This window comes from Zingiber officinale, chromosome 1B (assembly GCF_018446385.1).
Source record: "Zingiber officinale cultivar Zhangliang chromosome 1B, Zo_v1.1, whole genome shotgun sequence".
NCBI classification, from domain to species: Eukaryota; Viridiplantae; Streptophyta; class Magnoliopsida; order Zingiberales; family Zingiberaceae; genus Zingiber; species Zingiber officinale.
The window spans coordinates 148,450,226-148,464,951 of NC_055986.1; the positions used below are offsets into that span (position 1 = coordinate 148,450,226).

General features: G+C 38.1%; 1 protein-coding gene across 4 annotated transcripts in view; it reads right to left on the minus strand.

Moving 5' to 3' along the window:
* Positions 1–634: 634 nt before the first annotated feature.
* LOC121984654 (DNA-(apurinic or apyrimidinic site) endonuclease 2-like) overlaps positions 635–14,726 on the minus strand; it is a 66,595-nt gene continuing 52,503 nt past the window's right edge. Inside the window, exons 1-11 of one of the 4 annotated variants that reach the window (XM_042537718.1) lie at positions 12,867–13,176; positions 9,435–9,668; positions 9,137–9,222; positions 8,631–8,746; positions 6,295–6,375; positions 3,487–3,687; positions 3,254–3,405; positions 2,008–2,738; positions 1,462–1,599; positions 1,123–1,325; positions 635–1,013 (exon numbers count right to left, since the gene is read on the minus strand). In XM_042537718.1, the coding sequence (XP_042393652.1) occupies positions 1,525–1,599; positions 2,008–2,738; positions 3,254–3,405; positions 3,487–3,687; positions 6,295–6,375; positions 8,631–8,746; positions 9,137–9,222; positions 9,435–9,668; positions 12,867–13,170 (1,980 nt within the window). In that variant the 5' untranslated portion in view covers positions 13,171–13,176 and the 3' untranslated portion in view covers positions 635–1,013; positions 1,123–1,325; positions 1,462–1,524. Of the gene's footprint in view, positions 1,014–1,122; positions 1,326–1,461; positions 1,600–2,007; positions 2,739–3,253; positions 3,406–3,486; positions 3,688–6,294; positions 6,376–8,630; positions 8,747–9,136; positions 9,223–9,434; positions 9,669–12,866; positions 13,177–14,726 lie in introns of those variants that run through there. The other 3 variants (XM_042537742.1, XM_042537734.1, XM_042537725.1) reach the window with 3 other exon arrangements.

Here is a 14,726-nt window from a genome sequence, read left to right on the forward strand (position 1 = left end):
ATCTTAGATGAGCCTCCACAAGCACTTCTGATTCACTTGAATGACAAGTGGAAATTTTTCATGAGATTAAACTGATCACCTCTAAGATTAACCGACGTAAGCAAGATGCTTGATACCAATTAAAAATAACCGCTCATAATTTATCTCCTCTGTGTTGGTCTTAGGACGGATTGACAGGGATGCTAGGGACGAGCGTATTCGCTTTTGCCACCTTGATACCAATTAAAAAAAAAACAACACACAAAGGGACACCATAAAAAATTATTACATAACAATTATAATAAGAAGAAACCGATACAACTGTTCTTCTGTCTTGTTCTTCCTTCTTTTCCATTTTATGAAAATCACCATCACAATCAACTAAGAGCACCTGAAATAGAAGGTATTTTACGGCTTTTACTTTAAAAAAAAAAAAAAACATCCATCGTGTAGTGCTGATAACCAATTCTCAACTTTTAGTCCATGATTAATTTTTTGCAAATATAATTATGTAAAAAAAAACTAATTTACATTAGAAGAATTAATTTAAACAAAATTAGAAATAAACTAAAACCAATATAAAAATAAATAACCCTATATTTAATAAGGCTCAATGAAATTAGAAAATAAATCAACTTATCAAATTAGATGCCACTTCCACAAAAATCTTAAATAAAATAATTATGAACTTACAAAACATCTATAAAGTTTACTCTTCTAAAAAGATCAAAACAAACTCTTCAAAAATCTAAATCTTTAGAACTCGGTTTCCTTATTTGCATTGCTCCTTCCTACCCTCTCCACTCATCCCTTTGATCCAAAGCTAAATTCTTTTGCTTTGTTGCTGCTACAAAAGATATTCTATCATTCTGCAAAGAAGAGCACCCCCCATGGATCATCCATGAAGCAATTGCATTCTATAGCTACATCATAGGCATTCTTATGGGCACAACTGATGGTCCGAGAGGCTAGTAATTGCATTCTGCTGCCTTGACGCCAACAAATTAACTTAAAAGCAAGTTACCTCTTCAGTTCTGTCAGAAATAAAATAACTGCCATCACCAATACACCAAAGGAAAAAAATTTAACAAAAATGACAGTACTTGGTTAATAAAAAGCTTTATTGATGCAACTAAACACTACCAGCTGTGAATAACCAAGTCTATCAATCGCTTGTCGACTGCCTAATCGCCACTGGCAATGACAAACCACTGAGCCAAGAATCTTTTGTTCTACAAAGATGAGGCTCTTAATCTTTTGTGATGACTTGGTATCTTTTGTCAATTAGTCTTTGCAATTGGGGATAAGCAGGTTAATATAGTTATCTGTATATATATATCTGGATTCTGCAAGTGCTCAACAGGAGATACCATTGATATAATTACAAAGATGAATAACAGCATCAAATGATCAGGGAAACTGAAAATTATGTGTCAAGTTCTTATAAAGCACCCAGCATTTAGTGTCAAGAATAACACTTACTGTGCTTAACAAGTGAAAGGATCAAGTGATCAATTAGATAAGTAGTCATGAAACTGAAGCAATTTACTTGGCCTTCTTAGATTTTGAAGAACCCCATTGGAAGTAACCACAGTTTGCTTCTGGATTAGAAGCAGGTCCCTAGAAGAACAAAATTAATTTTTGTATCAAGACAAAAGCACAAAAAAAGGTAATTACTTGATATGTCAGAATATTGGTTTGACAATCACATATAGTTTCAAAGCGAATCAATCTCAATCAATTCAAATTGCCAAAGCAGAAAAGGCAAAGGAAAAAGAGATTAGTATGTTCATTATTTCAGTGCATGAAGATACCAATTGTTGGCGACTTCATGACCCCTAAAAGTCAAGACTTTAGAGGTTTTTAAATTAACTGAGGGAACATTTTAGCTTCATTATCTATTGAGATGTTATACCACAAAGTGGGTCTCTGTTCTTACCATCATGTTATATATGTGGCTTTTGCTGAAAAAGGAAAATCAAATAGCAACTAAAAGAAAGATAAACATATATAGTGATGTTTGAGAACCTGGGCACGAGCACAAACATAGAAGAGACGGCCTCTATTGGGGCCTTCCCTTTTCACCGATCTTGCTACACAAGGTTCACCATGTCCTTTGCAGATTGGCAAAGTCATCTTCATCTTCTGCTGAATTTTCTGCCACTCTATTACTGCAGCACGGTTGCTCTCCCTCTCACAAGGAAAGGATATCTCTGAATCATCATCATATGTGTTTACACTCATCGCACTCATTTCACAATTGTTCTGTAGATCTTGATTAACTTCCTGTTCCATCATCTGAGATACCTCCTCCGCATCTTTCTCTGAATAAAAATTTTGAGATGTTGCATCACCCCTCAAAGAATCATCATCACATGTTCCAACAGTCTTGGGTTGTTTAAAAAAAGATTTCAAAGTAAGCTGAGAACATGTACTATGTCTTGTCCTTTTCTTCATGCTTGTGGTGGAACCAGACATGTACTCTCTCTTTTCAACTTCCGATGACATAATACTCTTCTGAGAAGCAGTAAGACTAGAATCGTTGTTTAGACTTGTATAGGGTTTTTGTATTAGTTTCAATTTGGAAATGCTAGGATCTGGAGAGTCCTGAGATGTGGCAATGAATTCCTGCTCAGTGGTTAGGCTACAGCCTTCACTTCTTATTTCACATTCTTCGTGACCTGCTGTTGTATTGTTGTCATTCGACGAGTCGCTTGGCATGCAATGACGTGTTACTTGCCCTTTCACCAAGAAGGAAACTGGAGAAAATAGATAGATGCCAAATAAGAACCGTGCAAGGAACCTTAAAAATCTAATGTTTTGAGAATCATGGAAAGTTTAAACATGTGGGCAGATATTCAAAATAGAGGGTACTATCATGGAGTACTAGTGTACTCAATGAGTCAAACAAGTACTTCAAGGGAAAATATATGATTCATATCTCAGCTTTGACCTAATATATGTTTGGCCTCTATGATTCATTCAAACACAAATTGTTGAAGTTGATTAACTTACTTGAAGCCCTTAAGAGCATTTTTCAAGGATACGAAATATCCCTGTTAAATACAAATGTCCTGAAATGCACAAAAGCTAGAAATTTGTAGCTCAGTAAAAAGGATTAGCAAAGAGAATGCACCATGGTAGATGAAAAAAACAAAAGTCAGTACTAGAGAACTTTCCTGCATGAGAATATCTATCCATGTAAATTCCTCAAACAAAGATGGAAGTAATTTCAAAGATTTGAGGGCAAGATCAACTGAAATTGTGTGAACACCTATAGACTGTTGCCAACCACGGACTTCAGGAATATATCTGACAGCCAAAGATGGAGTGTTGTGTAATGGAAGATCAGGTATATCTCTCAATATAACATGAACAGGAACATGATCTGAACCTTCTAATTTAATGTTTCTCCCTCCTCTCCACCTGTAAATAGTAATAATCAAAATAGATACATACAAAAAAATAACAAGAAGTCAGTAAAATCTTGATCTATATTCTTTATACCTTGGAACATTCCTACAATTTCCTCTTCTAAACTGACTCATAATATCACAGGCTTCAACATGGCAGCTTAAGAAGTTATGTCCTTCAATATCATGCTTCTGATGCAAACACGACCCAGCAATAAGAATATGGTCAATCCTAGAGCCATAGTTGAATTCCTCGGCTCCAATACGTGGTGAGAAGCAAGTGTATGCTTCTTTTCTGTAGTAGACAGGGTGTAAGCTACTGCTGGCTATTGAAAAGCCAAGGATAACAAGAATAATCAAAGTAAAAAAGAAAAGTAATCACTTAATGGTCATTACCTGTTGTATGAAATATGACAGATAAAGAAAGAGATGAGGCGAGTAGGTTAGAGAATATAAGACAAGATAGTTTAATGGAATGGGCATTGGAAGAAAGGATATGCTGTATATATCTTTCTGTCATGACTCATGACTAGACATATGTTGGCACCTTCAGAGTACAATAGATACCTACCACTATGGAATGTACAGTTTAGCATGACAACAATTAACCAACATGACACTACCACTCCTAACATCGTATAGCCCATTAATACCATCACTATTTATATGCCATAAAGGGTCCATAATCAAGCCATACTGTCACCCAAACATTTTTCTGGGAATTCTAAATTTCAAACTCAAACTCATCCCATCACAGTTTTCACCAACACATAAATCAAACTTACAAAGGCACACGAAAAGTGTTTTTTTCTTCAAATGCTACAAGGGCCATATATTTCTCCCATGACACACTCAAGTACAATGGTCAATAACTTGCATTAGTTTGGGTGTTCTAAAACAAGGATGGCTATGGAGTGGAGGTCTGATGACAAGACTCAAGGAAGTTGGGGTAGATTAGCATAGGTGGTGGGTGAGGACTTGAGCAATCAATAAAATGACACCCATAGCAAATTTCTATAGATTGTCTCCTCTGCTGGACGATGGAGTTGATGTATACGGTGCCAAGAGTAAAGAAAGTGTTGATTGGTATAGGTGGTGGATGACTAGAAACCAATAAAAAAAATGAAACACCAAATTGTTACAGATTGTTCACTCTTCTGGGGTTTTGCGTGTTCAAAGTGAATACCATTATTTGAAATTAGTAGAATTCGCGGAACTTCCAATGCAATTTCTAGGTAAGCTTGTTGATAGATTTTGCATATAACAAAAACTCACTCTAATAATACCTGAGTTATTGTCAATGAATCAATTGTGGTCTATGTCTGAAATTCAGATGGAAAAGGTGGAAAGTTTTGATAGGTCGGGGGAAACAGTCCAACAATGTCATGAACATGGGTCTTATTCTGTTTGTTTTTCTGCTAAGTTCACAAAAAGCATTCATAAACAGTATTACCTGAACAATAACTTTCCTTCCCAGTGTAAAATCTGACAGTTTGAGCTAAAATAAGATGTTTCCATGTGTCAACTATGTTTATTCAAAATCACTGCAAGTGTCACCTTGAGTCTTTATCATTATTAGCTCATAACTGGTTGGAGTCAAGACACTAGCTCGTAATTAATGACCAATTATCCCTAAAAGATCTTAACGCAATTGTTGAATGTTGTCACTGACAGTGTTGAATTATGTTTAAAACATTAAGTGCATTGTTCAATCTCCTATAAGTAACCTCCTAAATTCAAGAAAAGAATCTCACCATCAAAATAAAGGTATAATTGACTAGATTACATCGAAAAGAGAATTGGTATATAATAAATAAATATTTGTTTTGCAAACAAAAAACATCCATATTAAGTGCATTCATGGATAAAGCAAGCAGAGTAAAAGGAATGCAACAGTATTTATCCACTGAGTCGAAGTTCTCAGTAAAGTGATTAATCAGTTTGTCTCCTAAAGAGCCTTTTTTCCTTTTCGTTAAATACTGGATGTTAACTTGTTGAGGTGATGTTATTCCATGTCAGTCTCATGCCAGGCCTTAGGGACTTCCAATCAACCTGCCTACCTATAACCAGGTACAAACAGCAAAGTAGCAAATCATGCATGAGTTTGAAGTCCAATATGTCATTGCCTTTAGAAGATTCTGCAGATAATTTTCTCATTGCAGAATCCATGTCCATTTAAGCACATTAGTTTTGTCAAGTTGTATTCTCCTTATGACATACTTTTTTTTAAAAAAAATAATAATCTAGGTGTCCGGGCTTTGCTCTACTAATCCTGGAGGTAGACAACCTTCCTCCCGGTTCTCTTACCGGGAAAATCCAAAAACCCAGCTTATGCATACTTAGAGGCCAACCTCCAGAATATTCATTCCTATTGGGATTTGAACTCTGGTTTTCTTATCTGTTCCCCCAAATACTTTACTATTGCACCACACCCGTGGGGGCCTCCTTGTGACATACTTGAATCTAAGCAAAAGGATTCACCTCAGCACTTGGCAGATATATGTTTCCAACTACAAATGAAAACATTTGATAGAATGATATTTGTATGAACTACATGATGGAAATCATGGAATAGGAATGGAAACTCAAAAAGTATATTATACAACTTAAGATTCTAAAACCTTTTTATCAGGGAGAATTTTAGTATGAAGAATTACGTTAACAGCAAACCGTCACTGACAAGTTCCAATTAATTTAGAATACAAAATGAGTTTAAAACATAATTCAGATGACATAACCAATGTTTTTCAACAATCAAATATTCTACAATCGCGGGATTGTAAAAGTTTAGAGCTAGATGAAATGATTACAAGTAAAAAATAGAACCACAAGGTAAAAAATCAATGTCAAGACAACTTTACAAGTTATTTGGAATAGAGGTTATGATGAAACAGGATCATACCTTCCGGGATTTTTTGACCTAAAAGCATCAAAAAATTGGCCTCCATACTCTCGCAACAAAGACCGTAGCCATTTCCGAAACCTGAGAAAGTACACAAAACAGTATAACTAGAATACATGTTTTTTGTTTGCTCCATGGTTTAAAATTTCGACCCGTGCCGAGGTTTCGGTCTCAGGCCGGAACGATACGGTTTCGGTATCGTATCGTGCCGTGCCGATATAGTTTCGGTATTTTTTATTTATCTATAATAATGATAAGATAAATATGTTTATTGTGTATATAAAAATAAGTTGTATATTGATTTATTATAAGTTCTCAATTATTGAATAATTTAATATTGTTAGAAAAAATAATTAAAATAATTTTATTTAAATAGAATTGATATATCAATAATTCAAATTAAAATGGAAGTATCTATAATAATAATAATAATAATAATACAAGATATTATTTTATATTAATAATAATTATATAAATTAACTATTTATTCATTTAATTAATTATTAATTAAATAATATATATTTTAAATAGTAAAAAATATCAAGTAAAAAATAAAAAAAAAAACATAATACAAATATAATTTATTAGAATTTTTAATTTTTTTTTAGATTTTTTTTACATTTTTTTTAAAATTTAAATGAAATTTAAAATAATAAAAATATATTAGAATATAAATAAGAATTATTATATATTTTTTAAAATTTTTAAATGAAATTTAAAATATTATTTTTTCAGTATATTAATTAATAAAATTTATTTAATTTATTTTACTTTTAAATATATTTTTTATATATTTTATTAGGATAATTTAACTAGGTTTATAAAAGCCTCTTTTAAATATCACACATCCTCTACCCATTCTCCTTAGGAATTGTTTAAATTAATAAAATAAAATAAATAATTATTAAAAAGAAAAAAAAAAAAAAAAAAAAACGATCGATCTCGCGGGGGGCCGTCCGGCGATGCTGGAAGTGTCGCCGGACGCCTCCGGCGGCGCCGGAAGGGTCGCCGGAAGCGTCCGGCGACCCTGCCGGACGATTTCGGCGCCGCAGAAGGCGTCGCGAGCGACGCCTTCTACACGCCGAAGGCGTCGCGCACGACGCCTTCGCTGCCGAATGTGCCGCGGGACGCCGCCGGAGGCGTCCCGCGTCTCCTCCGGCGCCACCGAGACGGGGACGCCTCCCGTGCCGGTTTCGGCCGCCCGGCGGAACGGTAAAAACCGTCCGTGCCGGGCGGCACAGAACGGCACTTCAAACCTTGGTTTGCTCAATGTACACAATGAAGGTGCTCTTCTTAGCCCTTGATCATAAGATTCTAGGTTATATAATGTAACACAGGTGAAATCAACTAAGATCAATTATGTCTAGCTTTACTTGATTGCTATTTTCATTAAACAAGTTAGACTGTCAGAACCTAGCTATATGAAAGTGATATATCTCAAGGTTCAAAATCTCAAGCCATACAAGCTGTTTCTGTATCAGGTCGATGTTTCGATGCATGATTTCAATAGTGGATTGGAGGTTGGAGGAAGGAGGAAGGAGGAAGGAGGAAGGAGATGAAGCATAGGAAGGAACTATGTCAGTGTTGATGATGGTTTTAAATCTTATACCATGTTGGGCGAAATGTATCATTCTAATAAATTACCAAAACTCGATACCACCATCTTTCTTCCTTGAACCTTTAATGCATCGGAGCGTCGGCACAACATTGAATCAATAACGTTGGTCAAAGGTCGAAACTATATGGCTTGAGATTTTGAAGTTTGGTGCCAAGTGCTATTGAATTTCGGTAATTTACCGGAATGATACGTTTCGGCCGTTTTGCACAATACGAGATTTCAAACCACGATATATCTAGTGATCTATGAATGTAATGGTATACACTAACAATATCTCTCACAAGTATTACTGGTTTTGGGTCCATATATAGTCACTTTCTTAGACAAAGAAGTTATTTATTTAACCCAAACCTAATTGCATTAACTGCAAAAGAACTAACCTTATTCATTATTTTGAGATGCTTGCAGTTTTGAGAAAATATCTTTGGCGTTCTAAATGATATCTTATCGGTACTCTCACAACAAAAAACATCTATTCTAGTTGAACTCCTCTATCCCTTAAGGGCACCAACAACCTTTTCCTACATAATCCAAAGTTAAACTAGTGTTATATTTTTAGGGTAAAATATTTGTGTTCTTTTTGAGGTAAGAAACTTGGTTCAGTGGCATTTTTATCACACTTGCTGAATCATCTTATGAAATAAAATAAAATTTCAAAGGAACTTGAGCTTTCAATTCTCATGCAGTCAGGAATATTGTGATTGCACATGCAACTTACAAGTTCTTTTCAAACTCTGGATCTGCATCACATCTATCTATCGCAGTGGGAGCAATATTAAGATCTCCAACAACAAATACTCTCTTTCCCTCATTAAGGAGAAAATCCCATCTTCTCTACAATACATTTGAACTTCTTAGAAAAATAAACCCAGGAGTTTAAATGAAATAATTATATCAGAATATAACTGAGAACAAAATAACATCAAGTAGTTCTGAGTAATATATGACACTTTCATAAATAACCACTGCGAATATTAGTAGGTAACATGAAGAAAATGGGAATCCATAATGTCCTGAAAATTAAGTTATCAACCTTGTCAACTTGTAGCAACAAGTATGACAAGCATGAGCATTCAATTCGATGAAAAACACTCACTTACACATCTGGTGGCAATAGGTAAGGAAGTTGCAAATTTGTATAGAAATTTAACATTTAACCAACAAGTTTTACAAGTTGCTGAACCATAATGAAATATCAGAAGGGAGAAGAGAGAAAGTAACTACCTGTAAGATCTTGAAGAAAATAAATTTAAAGCGGCATCTTTCCTCATCATCATGTTCAGCTCGTGGGCCATATATATTAAAAAGTACTGCATCAAGAAGTTGCAAAGGAAGGTTTGTTAATGTTAAATAAATAAAACTGAAGGTTTGGGATGATATTTCAAACAAAAAACTTGATAAGGTAATACAAGACATGAAATGAAGTTTATGATGGTCATGAGTGAACAGGTATCTTGTGCAATTTCCTTATCTATTGGCTTGTTGACTTATTACACGTGTAAGCAGTGGGGAATTATCTTACCAAAATGTCCATGATCAGTGATTATACAACGACCCTCATTATCCACTTTTAACAAATCCTCCTGTGTGATCTCAAGTTTTTGTTCCTCAATTGGTGCTTCAAGCAATAAATCTGTGGGTATATCCCTCTTCTTTGAACATTCAAGAAGACCGGTAAACCCTTCTTCTGCTTCCACTGGTAATGCTACCTCCTTACTGGAAAATGCCGATCTCACCCGGCAAAATGTAGCAACACCTAAAAGATTGCCAAGCATTAAAAGGAGCTGGAGTTGTGGAAAATGGTTCAGTTAAAGATGGCTATTTTACAGCCTCAACAAATCTGGGAAATGAAACATTGATCATAGCTGCAATTTATAAGATATAATTGTGAGATGGAGAGATGGAGAATAAAAGAATGGAAAAACAGCCATAGAATACAATAGATTTGGACCATATCAGGAATCAGGATTATTCACTGATTCAATATCTGCAAATTTCTCATGAAAAATACTAGAAATAACAAGGATCGATCTAAATCAATTGGAGGTAGCCAACTTCATGTCTTTAATTGAATTATATAATCAGATATATAATCCTTGCTGTTGAAAGCAAAACCTAAAATCTCGTATCTTGGGAACCACGAGTTAAGCCTTTATATAGGAAAGAAGATATACACCAAAAGACAAGAATACCCCTATAATTATTCTAACACTCCCCCTCAAGCTTGTGAATATAGATGATATGCACCAAGCTTGTTACATATGTAGTCAATTCGGGGACCTTTAAGTGACTTAGTGAATATATCTGCTAGTTGATCATGTGAGTTGACAAAACTAGTAGATATTTCTCCAGATATGACTTTCTCTCTAACAAAGTGACAGTCAACTTCAATATACTTTGTTCTCTCATGGAAGACTGGATTTGAGGCAATATGCATAGCGGCCTGGTTGTCACATATGAGTGACATTTGTGTAACCTCTCCAAACCTTAGTTCCTGAAGCAACTGTTTTAACCATATAAGTTCTTGACTGGCAATAACCATAACTCGATATTTTGCTTCTGCACTGGATCTTGCCACAACATTTTGTTTTTTGCTTTTCCAAGAAACAAGGTTACCTCCGACAAATATACAAAATCCAGAAGTAGATCTTCTATCAGAGGGAGATCCTGCCTAATCTGCATCAGAATATCCCATGACTTGAGTATGTCCTTTGTCTTCATATAGAAGACCATTTCCTGGTGCACCCCTGATATATCGAATAATGCGAGTCACGACATCCCAATGTTCTTTGCACGGAGAGCTAAGAAACTGACTTACTACACTTACTGCAAATGAGATATCCAGACGAGTGACAGTAAGGTAGCTTAGTTTCCCTACCAATCGCGTGTACTGTTCAGGATCTGAAAGAGGCTCCCTCTGATTTGGCAGGAGCTTAACATTAGGATCCATGGGATTGTTGACTGTCTTTGAGTTTAACATTCCTGTTTCTTCCAGAATATCCATTGCATACTTCCTTTGGGATATAATGATCCTATCTTTAGACTGTGCCACTTCTATCCCTAGGAAATATTTGAGTTTGCCGAGATCCTTTGTCTGGAAATGTTTGAAAAGATGTTGTTTTACTTGTGAAATCCCAAGATGATCATTACCTGTGATGACAATATCATCAACATAAACCACTACATAGATGCAACCAGTAGATGAGTGACGATAAAAGACAGAATGATCAACCTCGCTTTGAGTCATGCCAAACTGTTGAATTACGGTACTAAATCTACTAAACCATGCTCTGGGTAACTGCTTGAGACCATATAAAGATTTCCGCAAGCGACATACAATACCAGAAGACTCCCCCTGAGCAACAAAACACGGAGGTTGTTCCATGTAGACTTCCTCGAGCAGGTCACCATGTAAGAATGCATTTTTGATGTCCAATTGATGAAGGGGCCAATGGCGAATTGTAGCAATAGACAGGAAAAGACGCACAGAAGATATCTTGGCAACAAGAAAAAAGGTGTCTCCATAATCCAATCCAAATACTTGAGTATAGCCTTTAGCGACAAGACGAGCCTTAAGCCGACCAATCGTGCTGTCTACACCAACTTTCACCGTAAACACCCATCGACAACCAACCACTGACTTCCCAGGAGGTAGAGGAACGAGGTCCCAAGTCCCACTGCTCTGTAAGGCATTCATTTCATCAAGCATAGCCTGTTTCCATCCTGGATGGGCAAAGACATCACCTGTAGTCTTTGGAAGAGAAACAGACGACAAGGAAAACAGACAATAATAATAGGATGGAGAAAGACGATGATAGCTCAAAGAAACATAGTAAAGAGAAGGATTACGAGTGAAACGCATACCCTTCCGAAGTGCAATAGGAACATCAGAGTCAGGAGATGGGACTGGAGGAAACGGCGAAGGACTTGGCTCCAAAGATGTGCCCACGGCAGTGTCAGTATTGGTCGGCGGCAAAGCAGAACGAGGACGACGCTGATAAACCTGCAAAGGAGGAGACGAGACTGGAGATGATAGAGGCGCCTCCGGAGGACAAAAGATAGTTACTGGTGCAAGTGGAGAGTGAGAAACCTCGACCAGTGAAGCGGAGGGACCAAAAAAAAGAAACTGACTCAAAAAATGTGACATCAGCAGAAATGAAGTACCGACAAAGAGTAGGGGAATAACACTTGTACCCTTTCTGAGACCGTGGGTACCCAAGGAAGACACACTTATGAGACCGGGGAGAAAGTTTGTCAATGCCGGGATCAAGAGCATGAGCAAAACATATAGAACTAAAGACCCGAGGTGGTAGAGGATGAAGAGGCTGATGCGGATAAAGTACCTGATGAGGTATTTTACCCTGGAGAGTGGATAAAGGCATGCGATTGATGAGATAACATGCAGTAAGTACGGCATCACCCTAAAACTGAGAGGGACATGAGAATGGAGAAGAAGAGTCCGAGTGATCTCAAGGAGATGACGGTTCTTGCGTTCTGCAACCCCATTCTGTTGAGGGGTATGAGGGCAAGACGTGCGATGCAACACACCATGAGATGTCAAGAAGGTACGAAATTGAGTAGATAAATACTCGCGTGCATTATCACTTTGCAAAGTTTGAAGGGAAGTATCAAATTGAGTTTTTATTTCTAGAAAAAAAGATTCAAAAATAAAAAATAATTCTGAACGATCCTTCATTAGATATAACCATGTACAACGGGAAAAATCGTCTATAAAAGTAACAAAATACCTTGACCCCATTGTAGAAGAAACACGACTCAGACCCCAAACATCAGAATGAACCAAAGCAAAAGGAGACATAGCTCGACTCTCAATATGAGGAGAAAAAGAACTACAAACATGCTTACCTAATTGACAGGACTCACAAGATAAAGATTCTAAGTGAGAAAGACTAGGATGTAACTGTTTTAACTTATTAAGATTGGATGTCCCAACTGAGCATGAATAAGTAGTGGAGAGGCCGCTGCCGAACCAACAAAAGAGGGTTGTTGAAGCCGATAGAGGCATGAAATTCACATCCGAAGTCAATCATCCTCCCCGTACTCCGGTCCTGTAAGGAAACAGATGTATTAATAAAAGAAATGATACAATCAAGAGATCGAGTAAGTTGACTTATTGATAATAAATTAAAGGGAGCGCCAGAAACATAAAGAGCATTATGAATGGAAAGAGATGAAGAAGGATGAACAATGTCAATACTCTGAGATTGAGTTTGGGAACCATTGGCCATGGTGACCATTGGCAAATTACCAGAAGTAGTGAGGAAGGAAAATAGGGATTTATTACCAGTGATATGATCGGTGGCCCCAGAATCAAGAACCCAAGGACCCGAAGAACGAGATATGCCAGCAAAGGAAGTACAGCGTGTGCAATGGTAGCAGTGGAACCAGAAGTCTGACGATCCTCAAACCATTTCAGAAAGTCAGTATAGAAAGGTGTTGGAGTCGAATCCGGTGTTAATTGTGAAGTGGAAGCTGAAGAAGCAACAGAACTCTGAACGATCTGAGTAGCACGAGGAGGACGACCATGTAGACTCCAGCACTTATCAATTGTGTATCCCTGTCGGTGGCAGTGATCACACCAAGGACGCCCTTTGCCACCCTTGCGAGGTGGAGGTTTGTTGTTGTGTCGAGAGACCAAAGTCGACGAGTCGACGGGCAATGAAGAAGGCATCGTCAAGACTTTGGCCAGGACACGGAGAAGAGTCGCTCAGGTATCTTCTGTGGGGTTGCCCAGGATCTGGTCACGGACATGAGAATAATCTGTGGGCAGACCATATAAAGCCAGAGACAAAAAGTTTCTTCCGATTTTCAAGATCTTCAACAGGATTGGCCGCAGGTGAGAGCAGTTCATTGAAATCACAAAGAAGGCTAGAGACTGAACCAGATAAGTTGACATTGAATCTGATCCGGTGGTAAGAATCCGGAACCCCATAATGAGGGGTCAACGTCACGGGGAGCTCAAAGGGCCCAGTGGCCCGCCGGAGAAGGACGAGCCGACCGGACTTGGAAGAAAGGGACATCTGGTAGTAAAAAGCACCCTGGTAGGGACCAGGGTTCCGACGCTCAAATGAAACGATATAACGATCGAAGGAAGGACGCATGCCTACCGACGGAAATTAAGGCCGTTCGACGACGTCATTTTGGTCCGGACGGACGGACGTCCCACGGTGGTGGGTAAAGACGGAACATCTTCGTCAAGTTGTATGGCTACGCCATACTCCTAATCTGACAGCAGGGTGTCCTGTTGTCCCATCGAAGGCATGCTCGGACTGTAGCAGTATGGTGTTAGGTAAGCTCTCTGACAAGTGCATACCAAGGTATGGGTTGCTGACACGTATGCACCTCGGTAGACGTGCATTAGTTCCTTCCCTGCCCTATATAAAGAGCCTCTTACTTCTCAAAAGGTACACATAATACAAGTCATGTACCACTTTTTCCACCGCCACACCGATTGAGGCCGAGGGTCGCCACGGAATCCTTCCCACCGACTTTTGCAGGATCGCGGAGCTTCGCTCGACCACCGAGATCCACTCCATCGACCAGGATCGCGCCACGCGCCCGGCCCTTCGTTCGGCGATCTGACAGATCAATTGCGCCGCCGTCTGGAAACGCCTCGCATCCGACGGAAACAATGGACGAGGCGGACGACAACACGCGGTGACACTTTCGATCGAGGAACTCGACGCCCGACGAGATAAGGCCGCCAAGTCAGGAGCAAAATGAAGCCGATCCGAGCGCCGAGCAGAAGCAACATCAAGATCCGTGGCCGAGAAGCACCACCGCCACCGCCGTG